Source organism: Bufo gargarizans, chromosome 5 (genome assembly GCF_014858855.1).
Source record: "Bufo gargarizans isolate SCDJY-AF-19 chromosome 5, ASM1485885v1, whole genome shotgun sequence".
NCBI classification, from domain to species: Eukaryota; Metazoa; Chordata; class Amphibia; order Anura; family Bufonidae; genus Bufo; species Bufo gargarizans.
This window is the reverse complement of record NC_058084.1, coordinates 13469852-13495033: the sequence shown is the minus strand read 5'-3', so window position 1 is coordinate 13495033 and position 25182 is coordinate 13469852. Positions and strand designations below refer to the sequence as shown.

The 25182-nt window shown below is 46.1% G+C and overlaps 1 protein-coding gene across 1 annotated transcript; it reads right to left on the bottom strand.

Moving 5' to 3' along the window:
* Positions 1-332: 332 nt before the first annotated feature.
* On the bottom strand, positions 333-21631 carry LOC122938385. Its single transcript, XM_044293851.1, has 3 exons — positions 21517-21631; positions 4398-5098; positions 333-4022 (listed from the first exon to the last, which is right to left on the bottom strand). The coding sequence occupies exons 1-3, from the start codon at positions 21629-21631 to the stop codon at positions 333-335; spliced, it is 4506 nt and encodes a 1501-aa protein (XP_044149786.1).
* Between the last annotated feature and the right edge of the window lie 3551 nt (positions 21632-25182).

Genomic DNA, 25182 nt, shown 5'->3' with positions numbered 1-25182 from the left:
TCCCCAATCTTCCCCTGTGTTAGTGATGACATTAGACCAGGAGGAACAGTAAGAGTTACCTGCTTCAGTAACACAGATATAGTATTGGAACAGTTTATACTCCTGTATGGTCATCAAATCATAACATCTGCAATCAGCAACATCACAGTAATCAAAGTCATATACTTGAAGTTCTTTGGTTAAGTTGACCCAGAAGACTAAAGGACTTCTGTCTGAATGTGGTTCCCAAAAATGACATTTCAGTGGAGGTTTTGGGCACACATCTTTGTAGAAACATTTGTCTGAGCTTACATAACCCCCCCATATGATGAATAGAATGAAAAAGGATATCATCATTGTTCAGGAGGTGGGTCGGGATTCGATGTCCTTTTACAATGGGATGCGTGTATCCAAGTCTTTTTTCCCTCAAGTTTCACTGAGGTAGCTGTGGTGAGCAGTACTTGGTAAGGCCCCTCAAATCTGGGTTCCAGTGTCTTTCTGACGTGTTTCTTTACCAGGACCCAGTCTCCGGGCTGCAACTTGTGACTTCCAGGAATCTGTTCAGGATCTGGAATTGAAGAAAAAACTCGAAAATGTAGATCAGTCAAATGTTTACATAGAGCAATCACATAATCAGCTAGACAGTCATACTGTAATGCAAGCTGTTCTGGAAAATACTGTCCTAGCTTAGGGGCACTACCAAATAGGATCTCAAAGGGGGATAGTTTCTCTTTTCCCCTGGGAGTATGGCGAACACTGGCCAGGGCAATTGGAAGGGTTTCTGGCCATGGTTTGCCAGTCTCTTGGGCCATCTTCAGCATCTTTAGTTTCAGAGTACCGTTCATTCTCTCTACTTTTCCGCTGCTTTGTGGTCGGTATGGTGTATGAAAGGCCAAGTGCGTTCCCAGAGCTGTCCATATTTCCTCTGCAATGTCCGCAGTGAAAGCAGTCCCTTGATCACTCTCGATCACTTCAGGTACCCCGAACCGGCAAACCACCTCGTTCAACAACTTCTTCACAGTAGTTTTCGCTGTCTGGTTCTTCACGGGGTAGGCTTCTGGCCATCCAGAGAACATGTCTACAACCACCAAAGCATAATGGAACCCCTGTGCAGGGGGCATTTGGATGTGGTCGATTTGGATCCTTTGGAAAGGGTACAAGGGTTTTGCTAGGCACTTTGTGGGAACCTTCTCCAGCTTCCCTGGATTGCACTTGGCACAGACCATGCAGCTGTTCACATATCGAGAGGTGTAAGTGGAGATGGCGGGTGCAAACCATATGGAGGATATGAGATTGTTCATGGCTGTCTTCCCTAGATGTGTGGGTCCATGGGCCCAACAGACTACATTTGGATATAAACTTCTCGGTAGGCACAGGAGGTGGCCCAGTCTCCATATTCGATCTTCATCTGGGCCAGCATCTTTCCGAGCCCACACCTCATACTCATCATCTGTAGCCTCACGTTGTCTGTCTTCCAAGATCTCCTTAGTGAGGAAGAATCCCTTTGGAATTCCACCGTCTTTCCTGGCCACTTTACCCGGAGCGAAAGCCATTATGGTGCTGAGATCCTTCATTTCCCTCACTGCCGCTTCTTTAGCTGCCTTGTCTGCTAGAGCATTCCCCTGGGCCTCTGGAGTTTCTGCTTTTGAATGGGCTTTGATCTTCAAAATCGCAGCTTGTATGGGGAGGCTTAGAGCTTCCATCAGTGCCTGCACAGCTTCCGCATTCTTCACAGGTGTGCCTCCTGCTGTCAGAAACTTCCTGCTTTTCCATATTGGTCCAAAATCATGGGCTACTCCAAAAGCATAACGTGAATCAGTATAGATGTTTGCAGTTTTCCCTTCTGCCATCTTGCAAGCCTCAGTCAGAGCTATTAATTCAGCCTCCTGTGCTGATTTATCCGGTGGAAGGGGTTGTTGCTGTAATACTGTTTCTATTGAGGTAACTGCATATCCTGTGTGGAATTTTCCTGTTGCATCTGCGTATCTAGATCCATCCACAAACAGTGTCAAGTCCGGGTCCAGAATAGGAGTTTCTTTGATGTTCCATAGGGGCTCAGTTTCTTGTTCAATTAATTGTAGGCAGTCATGGGCTTCCCCGTGATAAAACTCATCATCTGAGTATGTGGCATCAATGTTGTCATCCTTCCCTTCTTGAGTCCCCCCTTGAGGGAAAGGAAGGAGTGAAGCTGGATTGAGGACATGGCATCTGCCGATAGTGACCGTATCTGGAAGTAAGAGAGAACACTGCATTCTGAGATGTCTGGCTGCAGACAAGTGTTTTGGCTGAGTCTGCTGAAGGATGGCTGATATGTCATGAGGGGCCAGGATTTGAAGTGAATGACCCAGGACAACATCAGCTGTTTTGTCCAATAGCAAGTGACATGCATGAATGGCTCGGATACATGATGGACTTCCTCTGGCCACTGGGTCAAGTCTGGCTGAGTAGTAGCCCAGAGGGCGACTGCGGCCTCCATGTAGTTGGGTTAGCACACCTGTGGCATATCCTTGACGTTCCATGACATAGAGTCTGAATGGTAAGTTGTAGTTCGGGAGGCCCAAGGCTGGAGAGGATATGACTGCTTGTTTTAATAGTTCAAAGCATTGTTTTGCCTCAGAGGTGAGGTAGAAAGGCTGAGTAGGAACACAATCATACAAGGGCTGCATGAGGATTGAAGCATCCAGAATCCATGGTCGACAGTATGAGATGAGTCCTAGAAAGGCTTGAAGTTGTTTTGGTGTTGTAGGCTCAGTCATCTTCATAACCGCTGTTTTCCTATCTTCAGTCAGGTGTTTAGCCCCAGGGCTGAGACAATGGCCCAGGAAGACCACCTTGTCCTGACACCACTGTACTTTCGCAAGACTGACCTTGCATCCTTGTTGAGCCAAGAAGAGTAGTAGTGCAACAGAAGCTTCTCTGCATGTTTGTGCAGTGTCAGCACACAAGAGCAAATCATCCACATATTGCAGGAGTGTCACTGTATCATGCTCCATTCTCCATTCATCCAGTATGGAAGACATGGCTTTACTGAACTGAGAAGGACTGTTCTGTGCTCCTTGGGGCATGACCGTCCAGGTATATTGGCATCCAGCATGTGTGAAAGCAAAAAGATATTGACTGTCTGGATGAAGTGGCACTGAGAAGAAGGCATTTGCCAAATCAATTACAGTGAAACGGGTGGCTTCTGGAGGCACACATGACAAAAGGGTATATGGGTTTGATACCACTGGTGTTTCCAGGACTGTAACTTCATTGACAGCCCGTAGATCTTGTACCATACGATAAGTGTCTGGCTGTCCTTTTTTCCCCTTCTTTTTAACTGGGAAAAGGGGCGTGTTACACGGAGAGGTTGTTTTAATTATTGCTCCCTTTTCTTGGAATGCCAAGATTTGCTTAGTCACCGCATCTATTTGTGCCACTGACAATGGATATTGGGGTTTACGTGGTAGGATGGCACCTGACTTGAGCGTGACTACTACCGGCTGGACCTTTAGTCTTCCAATATCTTGTGGTCCTGAGGACCATAGATGGGGAGGTATCAGCTTCATCACATCTGATGGGATGGCTGTTCCAGATATCTCATCCTGTATTATTTGTAGGGCAGCAAGCATAACTGTCTCTTCTGGTTGTAGGAGGGAAGAAAGTGTAATTGTTCCGTCTTCATGGAACTGGATGTTTGCTTGCATTTTTTGGAGTAGGTCTGCCCCCAAGAGATTGAGGGGGCAGGTAGTAGACACTACAAATTGTGACAGGACCGTGGGAGAAAGGACTAAACCTGAGGACACAGGCAATGGTTTAGTCAGCACAGATGTTCTTGCCTCTCCATCAATGCCAATACATTGTACAGTAATATTGTCCAGAAAGGACGGGTCATAGATCTCTTCAAGTCGGAGCACACTTCTGGCTGCACCAGTATCCACAAGAAAGGTGTGTGGGTTCCCCCCCACCTGCAGCTGCACAGTTGGTGTAGGGCCACACTGGGGAGGACACAAAGCCATAGTATTAATGGCCTCTCCGACTTGTGGATCTGGCTTGCCCCCGTCCTATGGTTGATTTGGGGCTGCCCCCATTTGTTGAACTGCCTGGGCAGTTTGGGCCGGTGCCCAAGGAAATTGGGAAGGTCTCCTCTGCCCCTCCCTTGGCCGATGTGGGCATTCCCGTTTGAAATGTCCCTGTTGTCCACATCCATAGCAGGTGATACGGGCCCTCCAGGCCGGATCCTGAAATCTGTCTTCTGCTCCCCTGGGCCCTTCCCTGCTAACCATAACAGGATTAGTTCGAGGGGCCACCTCAATGCTTTTTGCTATTAATACAAGTGTTTCCAGGTCAACCGTCCGATACTCAGGGCGGGCAATTTTTAAGGCTTTTTGGATTGGTATTTTTAGCCCATCCACGAAGGCACTGGATAACATCCTTACTTGCACTGTATCATTACGATTGAATCCTAGATCCCGGAACATCTGTTCCATCCTGTTAGCAAATTTTTCTACGGATTCAGTTTTGTCCTGCTTCATGTCTTGTATCTGAGTAGCTTGATCAGCCAATCTCCCCCTTGCCCATTCCTCCAACTTCTGACTAAACTCCTCCCCTGACCCATATGTCTTTAAGTGTTCTTCTGATGCATACGGTGGGAGATTCAATTCACGCTGCATGGTGGGCCAGAAGGAGTCCCCTGCTTTGATTTGTACCAGCCCAGACAAGTCCCTCCATGCAGCTGAATGCGTCTTCCTTATCTGCTCTATTGCTCTGTAGAAAGGCATAGGGTGCAGTTCTGGATCCGGGAGTGAGTTCACTAAATTTGTGGCTTGGGTGGGGCTAAACGTAACATATCTTCCTCCTGTTTTATACTCCTCACTGGACCTGGCTGTTGAGGTCTGGGCTTGTCGTGTTAGGATGTCTATTTGTCCAGACAGTTTGGCTACCATCAGATCCAGTTCCTTCTCTTTCTCCACTCTGGACATATCATCCAACTCAGGTGGTTCCTCATCTCCTGCACCTGTACTCTCCCTGTCCTCATCGTCTGTTCTCTCATTAGATTTTGCAGCTCCTGTCTTCCTCACTCCTCCTGCCCCCATCATGATTGGCACCACTGGTTTCACTCTTTGTGACACTCCCTTTCCTGGTACGTAGTAGGTGCCGTCAGAATTTATGACTGGACATATGGGCGCTGGCAGGGGGGGCATGGGCTGAGTTGGCTCCTTTGTTTCCCCAAAGGAGATGAGAGGCGGTACATTATTATCTGCAGCCACAAGGGGGGGAGCTGAGGGGTTTGCAGCTACTGCTATCAGAGAGGAGGTGCTCCAAGGCCTGGGGGCTCCACATGCCAGGCAAGCGTTATGTGTATCTGGATTTTTCTGCCTGCATACATCACAAACCCACCCCTCTGGTCTCTGTTGGGGGTGGGCACTTTTCAACAGGGGCTGCAAGTTCTTTTGTCTGTGAGCACCATGATAGGGTGGTGGCTCATCTGGTCCCACAGTATACATATACATCTTTGTTTTTTCATCCCATCTTTCTGTCCCTCCAGTTGCCATAAATCGACTTGCCGCTCGGTGCCATGCCTGTGCTGCACCTAATAATCCTTCATCACTCAGCTTTCCCCGACATCGCTGTACCAGTCTTTTCAATAGTTCAACATTCAATTCTCCATTAATATCACATCCTGCAATCTTCATTAACTTCTTATAATTTTTCACATGTTGACTTCCTTCTTCTCTCGCTACAAGCTGAGGAGCAGTATATTCTCCTCCGTGTGAGTAGGCCTGACCCATCTTAACAACAGTATTTCAGACTGACACACACACAAAACAGAGGAGTGATCAGCACCTTTAACCCTTTCCTCCACAGACAAAGGATTCACCCTCCCCTCTGGTTGGCTCAAATCTGACTATCACGTCTGACTAGTCAGCCGGGACTCCCCGCACGTCTTCCCCAAAACCAGAGGTCAGGCGGGCTCCGTCGCGTCTTCCTGGGGTTCAGGTCAGGTAGTCTCCGCAGTCTTCCCCTGATCAATGAGTCATGTGGAACTACCGTCTTCCTGGGGTTCAGGTCAGGTAGTCTCCGCAGTCTTCCCCTGATCAATGAGTCATGTGGAACTACGCATCTTCCTGGTCAGGTCAGCCGGAGTTCCTTGTCCCACACCTTGGCGCTACAGCGCCCCCTTCCCAACCAGGAGGTTACTGTCCCCTCCCTTTGTCTGTGGTTTTACCGTCTGTGCTCAACTCACTCCTCACATAAATCACAGACACACACAAAACATATACACACCAGAGTGATCTATGATTTCAGACTATTGGTTCAATAGACTCCAAGCTTTCAGCATTACAGCTGACTACTATACTCACATCGGTACCACCTCACAGCAGACTGAGCTATCTGAGCATGACGAAGTAAATAGCAGAAAGGCAGATAAGATAAAAAGTTTTCTCACCTTTCTTTGAGGCTGCAGTCCTCTCCCCTCTGCCGTTCGTCAAGCTCAGGGCCCGTCTTGTCAGCTGTTTGATGCTACAGTTCGCTCAGAGTGCCAACTGGGGTGCCATTTGATAAAGTCGCCCTAAAATTAGGGCATTTAAGATACACCCTGGTGTTCCAAATCAATGTACCCTCAGGGGGTTAATATCCACGCGTGGTTGAGAGACTGGACACTGACACAGAAGTTGGTCAAAGCAATCTCTAACTTTATTATATGGGAGTAAGCCGTATATACATCTTCAGAAGAGGGCAGTCCTCTCTGAGGCTAAAACATTGTTTCATTGGTCAAAAAGGAAAAAGTGATAAGAGAAACAGAGATAACACTTCAACATCTGCGCAGTGAGTACCACTTTGGAATGTGAACTAATGTAAACATCTAGGTGGTCGCCATTTTGTAATGGCCGACAATCTAACAATAATACTGCATACGTCATATGTGACACTTCAAAGAGGTGCTTCTCTATAGGCAGTGAATAATATATATCATCAAGCCATATAATTGGCTTACGCCTTCCACCACACTCTGTAGGATACCTGTAGAAGGATGAGAAATCAGACACTTCCCACAGCACAGCTCTTTGCCCCCCTCTCCCTTCTCCAGCTTGAGACAAAGAGAGAGGTGTGGGAGGAAGGCACTTGGAAAAAGAAAAAGTTAACTCATTACAGTCCTAGATATACAAAAAATATAGAATAAAATTCACACATCTTTAACACTGGTCTGGGGTTAAATCATTTTGATTTCTGGTCTGGGGTATAAATGAATTTTAAGGTCTGGTCTGTGGTACAAATTCAGTTTACTAATTCAGGTCTGGGGTCAGAATTAATTTTGAGGTCTGGTCTAAGGTCTTATTTAATTTTGAGCTCTGGTCTTGGGTTTGAATTTATTTTGAGGTCTGGTCAGGGATGTCAATAGATTTTTAGGTCTGGTTGGGGCGTGAATTCATTTTAAGGTATGGTCTGAGGTCTGAATTCATTTTGAGATCTGGTCTGAGGTCTGAATTCATTTTGAGATCTGGTCTGAGGTTTAAATTCATTTTGAGGTCTGGTCTGAGGTCTGAATTCATGTTGATGTCTAGTATGTGAATTGATTTTGAGGTCTGGTCTGGGGTGTAAATCGATTTTGAGGTCTGTACTGAGGTCTGAATTCATTTAGAGGTCTGTTCTGAGGTATAAATTCATTTTAATGTCTGGTCTGTGGTACAAATTCAGTTTAAGGTCTGGTCTGGGGTGTGAATTCCTTTTAAGGTCTGGCCTGGGGTGTTAATTAATTGTAAGGTCTGGTCTGTGGTACAATTTCAGTTTAAGGTCTGGTCTGTAGTCTGAATTAATTTTGAGGTCTGGTCTGGGGTCTGAATTAATTTTGAGGTCTGGTCTGGGGTCTGAATTCAATTTGAGATCTGGTCTGAAGTTTGAATTCATTTTGAGGTCTGGTCTGAGGTCTGAATTCATTCTGAGGTCTGGTCAGATGTGTGTATTCATTTTAAGGTCTGATCTAGGGTGTTAATTCATTTTGAAGTCTGGTCAGGGATGTCAATTGATTTTGAGGTCTGGTTTGTGGCGTTAATTAATTTTAAGGTATGGTCTGAGGTCTGAATTCATTTTGAGATCTGGTCTGAGGTTTAAATTCATTTTAAAGTCTGGTCTGGGGTATAAATGAATTTTAAGGTCTGGTCTGTGGTACAAATTCAGTTTACGGTCTGGTCTGTGGTCTGAATTAATTTTGAGGTCCGGTCTGGGGTCAGAATTAATTTTGAGGTCTGGTCTGAGGTCTTATTTAATTTTAAGCTCTGGTCTTGGGTTTGAATTCATTTTGAGGTCTGGTCAGGGATGTCAATAGATTTTTAGGTCTGGTTGGGGCGTGAATTCATTTTAAGGTATGGTCTGAGGTCTGAATTCATTTTGAGATCTGGTCTGAGGTTTAAATTCATTTTGAGGTCTGGTCTGAGGTCTGAATTCATGTTGATGTCTAGTATGTGAATTGATTTTGAGGTCTGGTCTGGGGTGTAAATCGATTTTGAGGTCTGTACTGAGGTCTGAATTCCTTTAGAGGTCTGTTCTGAGGTATAAATTCATTTTAATGTCTGGTCTGTGGTACAAATTCAGTTTAAGGTCTGGTCTGGGGTGTGAATTCCTTTTAAGGTCTGGCCTGGGGTGTTAATTAATTGTAAGGTCTGGTCTGTGGTACAATTTCAGTTTAAGGTCTGGTCTGTAGTCTGAATTAATTTTGAGGTCTGGTCTGGGGTCTGAATTAATTTTGAGGTCTGGTCTGGGGTCTGAATTCAATTTGAGATCTGGTCTGAAGTTTGAATTCATTTTGAGGTCTGGTCTGAGGTATGAATTTATTCTGAGGTCTGGTCAGATGTGTGTATTCATTTTAAGGTCTGATCTAGGGTGTTAATTCATTTTGAAGTCTGGTCAGGGATGTCAATTGATTTTGAGGTCTGGTTTGTGGCGTTAATTAATTTTAAGGTATGGTCTGAGGTCTGAATTCATTTTGAGGTCTGGTCTGGGGTCTGAATCCATTTTTAGGTCTGGTCTGGGGTCTGAATCCATATTACTGAGCAAGTCTTCTCAGCCGCCACATCTTATAACTAGTAGAAGACAAGTGTGACTACCGGCTCTTGATGTGAAGTTTTACACAGAGGAACTGGGTCTACCAGGGGTTAGAGGAGTGCAGGGATCTCTTCCCCTCCAAATAAAATTTCTATGTTCACCTGTTTTCTACTCTCTTGTGGGGACACTATGGTATCTTTCCGATCTCCTAAGGTGGTGTCATGTGTTAAGGAATTAACGTATGTGCACACTAGTGTGTAATGCAGCACAGAGAGAGAGAAGACTACGGTATGTGCATGCACTGAAAGAAAGCATACAGGAACCAGGCTATTTCATACATAGACCATGTGTCCAACCCATGTATGCGCACCTTCACAAGAGCTATACAGGGCATGTGTAAGGGTTTATTTGGAAAGTCATCTGTGGCTCACTGCCCACAAACAGGAAGCTCAAAATGAAATCAAGTGTCACACACTGGGTGGATCAGGGGGATAAAAAAAATAAAAAAAACACTGCATTTGGGAGCAAAATATCTTTATTTATTTGCTTTTCCACACTTGGTAGAGATTATTCAACTCAAAATCAATGGTTACTAGAGAAGAGCGAATCGAAGTTGACAAAGTGAAATTCGATCCGAATTTCAGGAAAAATTGGATTCGCACCGAAGCCGAATTCCCTCAAGCTTCTTGGTAACGAATCGCATTTTTTCCTAAAATGGCTGCTGCACATGTTAGGATATGGAGCAAAGAACTCTGGGAATGAGGGATCACCCACAATGCCATGCTTGCAGCCAATCAACAGCCAGCCCTGTAATGTCACAGCCCTATAAATACCCTCAGCCATTTTGGATTCTACCATTTCCAGTGTGCTTAGTTCAGGGAGAAATGTCAACAGGCCCTAGGAAAAGTGCTCGGAAGACCTTATTGTGCTGAAAAAACGATTTACAAGTTCAGGGAAAGATTATTCAAGGTGTAGGGAAAGGATTGGGAGGCATCATTTACGCTATAAAAGAAGAACAGGGTCCAAAAGGGGAGGGTACAGCCTGGGTAATAGGAGCAATTCTATTACACCTTGCTGCACTTATTGGGGATCCAAATTGCCATTATACTGCTGCTTTTAGGTTTGCACTAGATGATAACTCTGTAATTCCAGCAATCCTTGTTTGTTATTGGGATGCAAGTGCTGTGTTGCAGGGTGTACTTATAGGAAATATATGTACGTCATATTAACCGTTCTGCGGTGCATTTAAATTGTTCTACAGTTTCTTTTGGGGTGTATTAGTGTAAAAAAAAGGACTTCTTATTTGCCGTTCTGCCTGCAGTTACATTGTACTACACACTTTTTTGGGGGTGTTTTAATAGTCTAAAAAGTATGTATTATTTGCCGTTCTGTGGTGCAGTTAATTTGTACAACAGCCTTTTTTGGAGTGTATAAGTGTAAAAAAAGTATATCCTATTTGCCATTCTGTGGTGTAGTTACATTGAACTACAGCCTTTTTTGGGGTGTATAAGAGTAAAAAAAAAGCACATATTATTTGCCGTTCTGCGGTGCAGTTACTTTGTACTACAGCCAAGATCTGGAGGAGAGATCCGCCGCTTCCTCCGATAGGCGGGCAAGTAGTGATGATGAGAGTCGCGTGGGAACTGATGTTGCGAATGGTCAGGCTCCTGACCCTGAGACCATTGAGGGGGACACCAGTGACGTGCAGACAGTAGCGGATGATGATGAAGCTGATCGCACTTGGTTGCTAGGTGAAGAAGGGGCTTCATCATTATCAGGAGAAGAGGGTGGAAGCTTGCGCGTGAGGCAGCGGCTGAGCCAGCAAGGTGGTAGCATGGCCGGGAGTCAGCAGGGTGGCAGCAGTGGGAGGTTGGGAGCCAAACGTGCCCAGGGTAGACCGCCCGCTTCCCAGGAGACTACTTGCCTGGGAAGTAGCGGTGCAGGGGTTCACGGAGGCAGCAGTAGCAGGCAGTGATTACGGAGAGTTGGGGGAAAATGCCATTCTCTGCGGTGTGGCAATTTTTTGTTAGGCTGCTGAAGAAGGTGAACATGGCCATTTGTCGAATTTGTGGGCAGAAGGTGAAGTGTTGGCAGGGTGCCAATGTTGGCACCACAGCCCTGCGTCAACACATGCAGCATCACCATAAAGTTGCCTGGGAGAACCGTGGCTCTGATGTGGTGGTCCAGCCTGCCGAAGCAACCGCTGCATCACCCAGTGGCACGCCCCCAATTTAATGCAGTCAAGGCTCTACCACCTCAGCCGAAGCGAGCTGTCTGTCCTTCCCATCATCTGCAGGTCCTGATGCTCCTCCTCGTCAGTCATTCCGTCAGCAATCGATCACTGAAGCAATTGCAAAGAGACAACATTATGCGCGCACTTATCCAACGGCGCAGAAGCTGAATGTGCTCCTGGCCAAGTTGCTGGTGCTGCAGTCCCTCCCTTTCCAAATGGTGGATTCTGCATCTTTCTGAGAAATGATGGCTTGTGCTGAGCCGAGGAGAAAATTTCCAAGCCATCAAAATATTACCAGCCCTGCACACATATGTAGAACAGAAGGTGGGCCAGTCCTTGAGCCTGTCGGTGTCTGCCAAAGTGCATGGCAGCGCTGACGTGTTGAGCTTTAACTACGCTCAAGGACACTATATGTCCTTTACGGCCCACTGAGTTAATGTGGTTCCTCCCTAGCCACACCAGCAACTTGGCCAGGTGACGCCGCTTCCGCCTTCACGTTCTCATGCTGTTGGTCCTGCGACAATGTCCCTCTCTGCCTCCTCATCCTCCACCGTGTCCTCATCCTCCACTGCAGGGACAATTCACAGTGCTCCTCCAGCATACCGTATGTGCAGGGCACGGTGGTGTCAAGCTGTTCTGCACCTAGTTTGCCTGGGCGAATGGAGTCACACAGCTGGGATTTTTAAACACCAGTTCCTGATGCATCAGACTAGATCATCCATGCTGCCACACCTACACTTTGACAAAAGAGGACTGTTTCTTCTGGCTACCTTCTTCACCTACTGCTGCCACCTGCCTGAAGCCACACCTGATACCAGGTGCTCCTACTGCCAGCCACCATTTTCAGCTGGTACTGGTATTGCCCCTCACCACTCTGTCACTGTGCCACTCTCTGGTCTTGTCATGCTGCTGCTATAGCACTACTCTGTGGTCTCCTCATCCTGCTGCCACTTCAACATTATGTCACTGGGCCACTCTGTGGTCTCCTCATGCTGCTGCTACCTCAACGCTAGGTCACTGGGCCACTCTGTGGTCTCCTTATGCTGCTGCCACTTTACTACTCTGTGGTCTCCTCATGCTGCTGCGACTTCATTACTCTATGGTCTCCTCATGCTGCGGCCACATCACTACTCTGTAGTGTCCTCATGCTGCTGCTACCTCCCCACTATGTCACTGGGCCACTCTGTGGTCTCCTCATGCTGTTGCCACCTCCACACTATGTCATCTTGCCAGTCTATGGTCTCCTCATGCTGCTGCCACCTCAACACTATGTCACTGGGCCACTCTGTGGTCTCCTCATGCTGCTACCACCTCAACACTTTGTCATTGGGCCACTCTGTGGACTTCTCATGCTGCTGCCACCCTCCCCATTTCATGACTGGGCCACTATTTTGCCTTTTTGGCCTGGATGACATCATCATTTATTTGACCCTTCTTCTGATCTGTCAGAATGAAGGAAAAATGAGACACACAACGGATCTTGTCTGTGTAGCAGCTGTAAGGCCTGTATGGTCCCATCAGAATTGGCTTATGATTTGGTAGACAAAAGCAGGAGTGGGTACAAAACACAGAAAACATGCAATAATTCCATTCACGTGTCATCTCTGTTTTTGATCCACACCTGTTTTTTTGGGGCTTTAGCAATACTGATGGATTACTGACCAAATGCTGACCGAGTGAAGGCGGATGCTCCACAGACAGAATCAGTTTTTTGGGGGTCATTGTTCTGACAGTTCAGAGGAAGGGCAAAATAATCAGTGACGTCAACACAAACTAACTGCTGACACCCTCTCCACTCTGTTGGGGGGCTCTACTTGTAGAAGCGTTTAATAGAACAGGTTCTGTAGACATCTATGTGGAATCAGCTGACGACGATGTAAAAGGAGTGCGCTTCTTCTTGACGCTAACATCGACCTGTAAGGCATTTGAGTTATTTGGTCAGTTTTGACCCTGTGACTGCCCAAATAAGTGAAGTGAGCAGTGATTTTAAGAGCGACGCCTGTCATCTGCGTGTCATACGGACTCACAGTATTATTTCACTGCCACAGCAGACTCCCTGTGCGTGTTACTGCAAGGCACAGTGCTCTACACCACTATAAAGGCTCTCTGCATCCAGGAAATAGCTGTTTTCTAATGTGATTCACCACAAATAAATTTGGATCGAATCGAATCTTATCGAAAAATTCGGCAAACTGACCGAATAGAATTTTTGAGAAATTCGCTCATCTCTAATGGTCGCAGGTTCACTGGTGGTCATTCACAGTGAACACCGTTCATCCTTCTACAAGAACAGACCTTTTGTCTTGTGAATCTTATAGGTATTTGCTGCACTTTTTTTTGCAATAATTATGTTTTTTGTGGAGATGAACATCCATCACTGGCGACATCATCCAACCTGACTGTCCTGTTAAAAGTTCTTGAACTTGTGCTGTTTTGAAGCAGAAAAATGTATTCCTGAATGAAGCGGACGCTTTATCATGGTTTTAACGAGACGACGAGGGAAACAGGTTTAATACAAGTATCTACCAAACTGAAGATCAATTCTTCGTAACTGCTCACACCCCTCCTGGAAAAACAAGAGTAACGGTTAATTACTCTTGGGACATTCTCTTCAAATCTATCCATGGCTTGCAGTCTTTCCTTATTTCTAAATTTAGAAGATCTCCTTTGCACGTATTGATCCTCGTCACCCTCTGTTAATTAGATACATAACAAGCTGCATTTGCAACTCATTTATCAATTGAATCTAGTACCTTTCCCATTTTTAGCCTGGAGATGTAATTTGGAGACCTTCACCAAATGCCGCGTCTCCTGTTCCTTGTTACGTGCGGCACAGCAGCCCATCGATGCCCTTCTAAATTATTATACAGATGGAGCAGAGTTTAGTGTGATTTAATTCAATAAGGCTGTTCCATACTGAACTTTTTTAACCAAGACAACATGAGACAGAATCAAAAATTTTGCAAGCAGCCTCATCGTCTACAATCCTTGTCCTTCTAGTGGTTGCAAAACTACAACTCCCAACATGCTGTGAGTTGCAGTTCAGCACCAGTTGGAAGCCGCCATTTGCAGACACCTTGGCTAGACCATGACGATAAAAGCATTTCTTATACAGATGTGTCTTTTTAAACTACTGTTGTACATAAGCAGGTCCTGAAGGAGTCATGATCGCAGATTGCTGGAAGCATTTAGTCTACATTCACACGATGGCCCTTTTAGTGATGGTCGTCACACGGCTGTTTTAGAGCTTAAGTCTATGAGGCTATTCACAAGGCTGTTTTTCAACAGCCAGAAGGACCCTATTGAAATCAATGGGCTCATTTTGAACGGCTGTATAGACAGGCGTGCACCCGTCTGTTAAAAATGGACAAACGACCAGAAAATTGGTGCAGAATGGCCATGAAAAAATTACAGTGAGTCTGTTTTTAATGGCCATTTATTGTTTTAAACAGCAGACACCCAGGGCTAATGTCTGTGATCGACGATAACGTCGATCACAGACATTTAACCTCCATGTGACCATGGTATATGGGAGCTAAAATAAACCCAGGCTGCCGCAGACATGCTCCGATGGAGACTCTGCCCATGGAAGGGCTCTATGGGAACCTAGTGTAATTCTTATCTAGAAGCAATCTAGTGATTGCTTGTTCAGGTTTCCTATGGGAACTTTAAAAAAAAAAAACTTTAACAAAATAAAAAAAATTATATAAAAATTCTATCAAAACAATAAAAAAATAAACATAATGGGCATCACCATGTGCAAAAACACTAGTACTACTAAAATAGAAAAATATTTTTCAGTAAACGGCAAAAGGGAAAAAAAATCGTAATTACTAATTTGCGTTTGTTGGTCATTTCACCTCCCTCCCAAAAATTTACTAAAAGTAAAAAAGTAATACACCCCCCAAAATACTATCAATGATAACTACAGATAACTTCACAAAAGTGAACCTTTTGTCACAGGGAACCGGCGCACATAGCGGAGCGAGGATGCGGGCGGCGTCCACTTCTCCATGGGGACCAGGGTGCTGCGAGGATCCGGCCGCGCATGCCCCCTAGGCGTTGCCGGCATCCTCCGTCCCTTAGACAAGCAGCAGGAGAGCTGACCGCTGATAATGATGATCAGTGCTCGGCTATGTTGGGCTGTGTTATGCAAGTCAAGTGACGCTGGCCACGTCCTGTGACTCACCAGTCTGGGCTATTTAAACAGGCAGCCTGCTGGCCTCAGGTTGCCTGTGATTGGTCTTTCTACCTTTACCAGCATTTGTATTTACCTTGCTATTGTGTTTGGACCTCGGCTTTGTTTCTGACCTAGACCTTGTTACCTCCTTGGAATTGTCGCAAACTCTCGGCTTCTGACTTCGGTTTGTTTTGACCTTGCTGGAGACCATATCTCCAGAAGGATATTAATACTTTGGAGAGAGTTCAGAGAAGAGCTACTAAACTGGTACATGGATTGCAGGATAAAACTTTCCAGGAAAGATTAAAGGACCTTAACATGTAGAGCTTGGAAGAAAGACGAGACAGAGGGGATATGATAGAAACTGCTAAATACATAAAGGGAATCAACAAGGTAAAAGAGGAGAGAATATTTAAAAGAAGAAAAACTGCTACAAGAGGACATAGTTTTAAATTAGCGGGGCAAAGGTTTAAAAGTATTATCGGGAAGTATTACTTTACTGAGAGGGTAGTGGATGCATGGAATAGCCTTCCTGCAGAAGTGGTAGCTGCAAATACAGTGGAGGAGGTTAAGCATGCATGGGATAGGCATAAGGCTATCCTTCATATAAGATAGGGCCAGGGGCTATCCATAGTACATAGTATGTTGGGCAGACTAGATGAGCCAAATGGTTCTTATCTGCCGACACATTCTAGGTTTCTATATGTTTCTATTGTGTTTTTCCCTTGTGTACCTGCGTGACCTCCTGACTTTGACCTTTGCTTTCCTGTCTCTGTTACATATTACTTTAGCACCCTTTAGGCCCCTGCACGTATCTAAGCTAGGGATCGCCGCCAAGTTGTACGCCGTCAGTTAGGACAGGCCGTGCAAGTAGGTAGGGACAGAGGTGCGGGTGGAGATCAGGGCTGCACTCTTCCCTCCCTACGTGACACCTTTACATAGCTCCGTACACTTAACTACAAAAAAGTTATAGGCGTCAGAAAATAAAATTTTCAGTATTAAAAAAGTAAGAAAAACTATACAAATGTGTTAAAGCCATTTTCGTACGGACCTGGGGAATAAAGAGCATGGGTCAGTTTTATAGCATAGGGATGTAGCTTCCCGGTACATCGTATGCAATATTAAATGGTGCCATTAGAAAGTGCAACTTATCTTGCAAACAACAAGCCCTCACACAGCTATGTCAATGGAAAAATAAAAATGTTATGGTCCTGGAAAGGCAGGAAGTGAAAAATGAAAATACAAAAATGAAAAACCCTCTGGGGGTAAACACCATCTATCGGTATGTGAAGTCATTTGGCTGAGAGATAGTCCTTCTTAACCCCCACCTCCATTATCATGCATGCTTAGCTTGGCCGAGTGTCACGGCGGACAGGATCTCAGATACACAGACAACCAAATACACAAGTGTCTAGGCTAGATGCTGGGGACAGGTCACCTCCTAGCACATCCCTGACTTCTCTCCCTATGCTGCTAAGCCCACATTCAGACCTTGATGGTTGGAATGAAGTGTCCTCGTGCCTGGACTGCAAACATCCTAGAATCCCTAAGATGGTGAAAGGGGAGAAGGGGCAGAAGACACACAAATAGCCTAGACCGCAAACAACACAAACAGAAACCAAACTTATCTGAGCTGGAACAGACAATCCTTCCTTCCTTGAATCCAAGGCCAGACAGAATTCTATAATCCACACGGCCCTCTGGGATTGAAGGCAATTTAAGCCAATGATCCCACCCAGAGCACCTGAAGGAAGGCGGATCCAGCATGATTCCAAAACAAACAAAAGGTTAGACACGTGCTGCCAATCTGACAGACCTCCGCACACCGTCCGAGCAGGGCATGACACCGAGCGTGCATGTACTCTCATAGGGAAGATGGAAATAAGCTGCCTCCAGACGCTTCCCTAGAGCACAAAGTGTTGGGCATGTTGCAGTTTAACGCATCCAATCTTTTTTTCCCTAATGACGTCAGGCAAACATTCAATATGCATTATATGGTAGCCTATCCTGCCAAACTCAGCACATTCGCCCAACGTTAGTCTTATGTGTCATTTTTGCTGAATTATACTATATCGCTCTATAAAAAAATTGTACTAACTGAAAACCAAAGGCTTCATGCACATGGTAGTGTTATACACCCACAGAATTATAACAGCATTCCCATAAAAGTGCATGATGCCATGCAAATCCTACAGAATAAACATTGTGCTCTTCTCCGCTGCATGCCATGTCATGGGTGGTAATAATACTTTTTCAATCCTCCAGGATGCTGTCCATGGACACTGAGTTTCACCAGTTAGACCCTTGATGATTTACTGATCACCAGGAGCTACATTCAGAGATGGGATGTCACCGGTTGACCTCTTTAATTAAAGTCACATCAGAATATCCTTAGATTGGAGTTCCTTGGCCTCACCAGAGGTGAGGATTCTGAAGACCATCCTCAGTCATCTAGTAACTAGTGAAAATAGTGAATTGTGGTGTATGTGTATACAGTTGCAAGAAAAAGTATGTGAAGCCTTTGGAATGATAGGGATTTCTGCACAAATTGGTCATAAAATGTGATCTGATCTTCATCTAAGTCACAACAATAGACAATCACAGTCTGCTTAACCTAATAACACACAAAGAATTAAATGTTACCATGTTTTTATTGAACACAAAATGTAAACATTCACAGTGCAGGTGGAAAAAGTATGTGAACCCCTAGACTAATGACATCTCCAAGAGCTAATTGGAGTGAGGTGTCAGCCAACTGGAGTCCAATCAATGAGATGAGATTGGAGGTGTTGGTTACAGCTGCCCTGCCCGATAAAAAACACACACCAGTTCTGGGTTTGCTTTTCACAAGAAGCATTGCCTGATGTGAATGATGCCTCGCACAAAAGAGCTCTCAGAAGACCTACGATTAAGAATTGTTGACTTGCATAAAGCTGGAAAGGGTTATAAAAGTATCTCCAAAAGCCTTGCTGTTCATCAGTCCACGGTAAGACAAATTGTCTATAAATGGAGAAAGTTCAGCACTGCTGCTACTCTCCCTAGGAGTGGCCATCCTGTAAAGATGACTACAAGAGCACAGCGCAGACTGCTCAATGAGGTGAAGAAGAATCCTAGAGTGTCAGCTAAAGACTTACAAAAGTCTCTGGCATATGCGAACATCCCTGTTAGCGAATCTACAATACATAAAACACTAAACAAGAATGGATTTCATGTGAGGATACCACAGAGGAAGCCACTGCTGTCCAAAAAAAACGCATTGCTGCATGTTTACAGTTTGCAGAAGAGCACCTGGATGTTCCACAGCTTACAGTTTGCAGAAGAGCACCTGGATGTTCCACAACAGTACTGGCAAAATATTCTGTGGACAGATGAAACCAAAGTTTAATTGTTTGGAAGAAACACACAACACTATGTGTGGAGAAAAAGAGGCACAGCACACCAACATCAAAACCTCATCCTAACTGTGAAGTATGGTGGTGGGGGCATCATGGTTTGGGGCCTGAACGGATTGCTATCATCGAAGGAAAAATGAATTCCCAAGTTTATCAAGACATTTTGCAGGACAACCTAAGGCCATCTTTCCACCAGCTGAAGCTCAACAGAAGATGGGTGTTGCAACAGGACAACGACCCAAAGTATAGAAGTAAATCAACAACAGAATGGCTTAAACAGAAGAAAATACACCTTCTGGAGTGGCCCAGTCATTGTCCTGACCTCAACCCGATTGAGATGCTGTGGCTTGACCTCAAGAAAGTGATTCACACCAGACATCCCAAGAATATTGCTGAACTGAAACAGTTCTGTAAAGAGGAATGGTCAAGAATTACTCCTGACCGTTGTGCACATCTGATCTGCAACTACAGGAAACGTTTGGTTAAAGTTATTGCTACTAAAGGAGGTTCAACCAGTTATTAAATCCAAGGGTTCACATACTTTTTCCACCTGCACTGTGAATGTTTACATGGTGTGTTCAATAAAAACATGGTAACATTTAAATCTTTGTGTGTTATTAGGTTAAGCAGACTGTGATTGTCTATTGTGACTTAGATGAAGATCAGATCACATTTTATGACCAATTTGTGCAGAAATTCATATAATTCCAAAGGGTTCACATACTTTGTCTTGCAACTGTATGTATGTGTAAGCTGTGTATGTGCAGTACCCCAGTGCAAGGGGGTATCTGACATAGGTTTGTACTGTTGTACTGTTTTGTAATGCTAGCATAATATACTGTACACCCAGTATGTCTAAGTATGAGACAGGCTTTCCCAAAGTTACCAATCCTGGCCCAGCCCTCTTTAGAGCTTAGGGTGTGGACTGGTCCCAATCCCTGATTCCAGAAGTTAGGTATCTGGCCATTGGAAACTCGTGCGCAATCCACAAAAACCCCGCCCTGATAATGTACCACGAATTGTCAGTCCCTAGGCCACGCCTCCGGTGAGCCCTATTGGACCGTTTCCTGTCACAACCGTCCTTGGTCCCAGACCACCCTCTGGTAGTCTGAGTCCATGGGAGGCCGTGCCACCTGCTCCGTAACAGCTTTCAAGCACTAGCCCCTAGCGCCACCTGAAATCCCTGGTGGGACGTGGTCAGAATAGATGAGACTGCCATGTCCCCTGTCAGTTCTACTAACTGCCGGTCCCTAGACCACTCCTCCGGTAAGCTCTGCTGGACCGTGACCCGGCACAGCCGTCCTTGGTCCCAGACCATCCGCTCGAGGTCTGAGTCTGAGGGCGGCAGTGCCGCTTGATCCTTGAGAGCGTTCAGGCTGGCATCAGCCACTACCGCCATCTGAAGCCCCTGACCGGACGTGGCCAGAATAGACGAAACTGCCACGTTCTCTGTCAGGTCCCTGGGACCTGTCTCCTGGCCTCCATCTGACTTAGCAGCCACTGGGTTGGAAGAGGGAAAGCCATCAGACCCCTGAGGGGCCCCTAGGGCCCCAACACTCCCACTGTGCGAGACAGCAGCTATGGTCGCTGCCACCGCTGGTAGTGCCTGCTTCCCCTTGGCTTCCGACAAAGTCGCCAGTACAGATGGACTAACCTGGCCCTCTGACATCCCGGTTGTGGAGGAATCCTGCACTGAGGCTTTACCTGGGAGCCCTATCTCTCCTGGGACAGCCCTGACCTCATTTGCATCCTCCTCCTCCGCAGATGTCTGCCCTCTGCTTGTCCCCTCAGTAGCCACACCTGAGGACAACAGGTCCCAGCATGCTTGCTGGCCACACCCTGGGGCCTCAGCACAGCTGGCATGAATGACCCTCCCCCTTGAGGGGAGAGGCACACATTACATCCCCCACTCCCACATCCCCATCAACAGGCATGTTATGAACAATAACAATATCAACAGGGGTGGACATGACATCACATTCTGGGGGATCGGACCTCGGGATGTCAGCGTCCACGTACTTAGACACAAGCCGCCTCAGGTCCATCTCAAGCAAAACACTGGCAGGGATATTTGAAGATACCCCCACCTCCCTTACTCCTCGACCGGCGCCCCAGTCCAAATAGACCTTGGCGACGGTTCTACTCCTTCAATCCCGGAGACAGTAAGGGATCTCCTGGGCAATAAATCATGGGGTGCCACCAGTTCAGGTCATACCAGAGTCTTCTCAGCGCCGGTGTCTCTAAGTCCCATGGCCACGGCCTGGCCCACGGTGACCGGTTGCAAATTGTCAAGGGACCTCCCACCACCCCCGCCCACACACAACATAGTGGACGGTTTCCGGGTCGGTGACTGGGACTGGTGCCTCAGGTGCAGGGGACACATAACTTTGAAGTGTCCTTGCTGCTTACACAGTTGGCAAATTCGGTGTTCCCCAACTGACGTGGAAAGTGTAGCAGGGGCCGGTGGCCACTTGGGCCTAGGGGCAGGGGAAGCAGGTGCAGCGTGCGTCTTACCCCCTCTCCAGCCGACAGGTTTCCGGGCCTCTGAAGTCCTGTTGTTGGTGTATTCATCGGCCAGGGCTGCTGTCACGGAGGCCCCCTTTGGCTTCCGGTCACGGAGGAACTGCTGTAGGTCCTCCGGGCAATTCCACAAGAACTGCTCTGTGGCAATGAGCTCCTTGGTGAGCTTTGGCTGTGCTCCCCCTCACCTTGAATAAAGTTGCCTTCCACCTCCTCTCGGCCCCCTATCTGGACTGTGTCCTCTCCGCCATCATTCATAGCCTCGGCCATCTCCTTAGCCTTGCTTCGTGTGTAACTGGCCATCATTGCCACGGATGGTCACTGACACAGACTGCAACCTGATGCACACACACCTTATTGTATTTGCTCTCAGACTGTCTAGTGTTGAGCTGATCTTAAGACTCCAGCGGCAAAAGCTACAGCTGGTAGTCTTTAGTGTCTGGGAGTATGGGTCTCACACTCATACACACTAGTATCTCGATCCCACTTTGCTGCCACCAATATGTGATGAATACCACGCCTTGTGCCCACTTGACGTCACCTACGTCGAGCTCATAAGAAGCAGTATGTCACTTGTTACCAAGACGTGACGTTACGCCCTCCAGAGAAGCAGGTAAGGTCAGCTTGGTACAGTTTACACAGACACCTCCTGTCCTCGCAGGCACAGAGAGGCAACAAGCTGAGAGAGCCTTTTCACTGCCGCAGTGAAAACAGCGCTGTTTTAGCCCGGGTAATCTGCCACTAGCTTCTCATTTGATATAAGCCTGGTCCGCTAACGGGATTATATAGGGTAAGAAACCAACCCGTGGTAGCTTAGAACTAAGCCGAAACACGGACGTGGGTATTCGTGATTGAGATACAAGACAGCACAAGATTAAATTATATATATAATTGCATTAAGGGCACACTAGATAACACAATATACACTAAGAATATATACAGTGGTCTGAGGTTACAAATACAGGTAATATGATACACACAGGATTACACAGAATACAAGTCAGTTACCGGGTAGATAATTGTTCCTTTGGGTTAGGATGGTGTAATAGTCCTTGGCTGCGTTCACGTGGGGGGCAGTGATGTCAGCTGTTTCCCGGTCTCTCCAAACACATGGCACGATGTGACCCCCTTTCAGAAAAAGACACGCCCGCTTGCTGGAACAAGCCTTTTAACCTGTAGCCGGCCCTCCCCTCCCAGCATCTGGGAGTGGCCCCCCCCTCCCTGCTGATTCTGGCAGCTCAATGACCAACAAAACCCTTTAGGGTTCATAGCTTCAGGCCAGAAGGTTACAGGGAGATGGTTCTGGGTCCAACGGATCCACCTGGGTTCCGGCAACAAGTAGAGTCCAAACATGGTACTGTTAGTTGGTTTCTGTGGGGAGATATGTATATCTCCCTTTCCTGGCATCCCACCACCAAACTAAGACCATGGGCATGTTCATCGTGGCCATCGGGACACAAATATTTATCCGGTTTGTGCCTGTGATGGCCGGGCGATTCATAATTCCTTATAAATCGCCGGTTACATGCTGTCTGCTAGATTTGATTGAACTGGGGAATGACTTAGACCCCCTGCAGGGAGGTTTTCCTGCAGGATCCATGCTGTCTGAATGGAGGTGTGAAATATAACCAAATGTGGCCTACTAGAAGTTTTCTGCTATCTGGCTGCGGATTGAAGCACGGCCCTCATGTGGAGATCACTACCTCTGCTATCTTTCAGAAAATGGTGGGTGTGAGGACATGGCTAACAGTAAATATTAATCCATATTCCTGACATAAGTCTTTGACATTTTGGAAGTGGGGGGATTAGTCTTCTTGCCTCTGGCAGGCTAGGTGCAACCCTGACCACCTTGTGTAGCAAGAACTGCAACTAAACGTTTATTGATTAGTCCTGCACTACGGCTTAGAGGAATTTTAGCCAATTCCTCGGTACAAAACAGCTTCAGCTATGGTATGTTGGCGGTTTCCTCCCATGAACTGCTCGCTTCAGGTCCTTCTACAACATCTCTATTAGATTATGGTCATGACTGTGACTTGGCCATTCCAAAATGTTACATTTATTCTTCTTCAACGTTCATTGGTAGAACGAGTAATATTTTTGACTGATTTGTTTGATTTTTATCTTTACCTACTTTTAGGACCTTTGTAAAAATCTGATGCAGTTTTAGGTCACATTTATGCAGAAATATAAAAATTTCTGAATGGTTCGCCAACTTTCAGGCACCACTGTATTTTCAAGACAGGTCATCAATATCTTATCACTGGGGGTTTGACTCCTGCGGCCCCTGCCGATCAGCATTTGGTGCACCGGTGAGTGCTACAGCCTTCTCCTAAGCTAGAGATGTCATGTTCATTGGTCATGTGGCCTTGGTGCAGCTCAGTCCCATTCAAGGGAATAGGCCTGGGCTGCAATACCACTATGCAATATACAGAACTATGCTTCGTATTCTGTGAGGAGACAGCAGCGCTCACCGGATGACCAGTGGTGGAGATGGAGAGGGTTTCAGACCCCCATCAAGCAGATACTTATTACCTTTAAAGGCAATGAGAATCTCCTAAAAGAGAAACAAAATTATATTTATATATGTCAGTAAGTTTCAGTCTGCAATCCTAATTCCTTCAGTTATTTTCAGACCCCAGCTATTTCGTTTACAACCTGCTCCTAGTTACAGACTTCACTCATGTGGCCTTGTCCTTCCAAGTGTGTAATACATGCTGGATCTGTGTGTCCAGGATGCTGCTGTCTTCCCCTACAAACTGCCTTGTGTTTGCTCTCCTCCATGTCTACACCCTGTCTGAGCTGCCCTCTTTGGATGCCTTTCCTCCCTCCACACTCTGATCTAGCATATACAACCTCCTCCCTGCTTTCTACACTGAGAGAAAGGGGGAAGGGGGGAGCCAGGAGATACATAAGAAACAGGAGCGGATAGATTAATGTCAGATTCAGCTGCACCAGCAGCTAGGTGAAGGACTTACACACACTCTGCCGAAGCAAAATTGAAGGATATACAGTATGTAATAAAACATTTTTAGAAATTTTTCTAATTTTTGCATTCAGTGCAAAGGTTACCAGGGCCTGTAAGGCATGCCATATGAATTGGCCGCCCCTTGAGAACTTCTTCTCAATATTCCAGACTTCTGTTTTCAGTATATATCATTGCTTATTGAAATGTTGAGGTGCACAGATGTGATGGAAATACAGATGCTTGATAAGGTCATACTGGAGAAAGGAGCTTCAGTGGATGCAGAATGTATCATCAGTGGTACTAATGTCTCCACAGATGATAGAAAGGTCTCAAGATCATTTTCATAAGAAGCTACCTACTCCATAATACTTGCATTGCATTAAATGATCTACCAGGACCATACGATGGGTCCATTTGCTTCAGAATGGATAGGGTGCGCAGAAATGGGCGAGTTATGTCTACCTGCTGACGTCTATGACAGTCTCAGATTACCTATTTTCAGATTACTTCTGAGAAGAAACAGTAATCTGAAGTCGTAGTGACATCTATCACCATGACTACCACCATGATTGCCCTGATAGATCACTGGGGCGGAAGGACATGGAGGCTTAAAGGGCTTGTCCAGATTAAAACATGACTGTCGCAATACATCACTGTGTGTGTTATTTTAGGTCAGGCCCGTATACTTCAAAGGAATTTACTTCACTTAGCTAATGCCTCACTTCTCGTATATACAGGTGGTATATGTCACCATTTCTGTATGTAAGCCACCGACAGGTGGTCATATGATCTTCTGTGTAAGACACTGCCCGTGCATGCTGCACAGACTTGTCCGGCAGAAAGCAGTAGAAGACGCAGAAGAAGTATACAAGCAACTTCAGGATAAACA

Excerpts from the sequence above, each read along its gene's own strand:
- LOC122938385 (XM_044293851.1), bottom strand. The coding sequence starts at position 21,631 with ATGGCCAGTTACACACGAAGCAAGGCTAAGGAGATGGCCGAGGCTATG. Across the intron at positions 5,099-21,516 it reads GGAAGGCAACTTTATTCAAG|GAAAGGGAGTGTCACAAAGA; the intron begins GTGAGGGGGAGC and ends ACTACGTACCAG. Across the intron at positions 4,023-4,397 it reads ATCGTAATGATACAGTGCAA|GACGGGGGCAAGCCAGATCC; the intron begins GTAAGGATGTTA and ends AATCAACCATAG.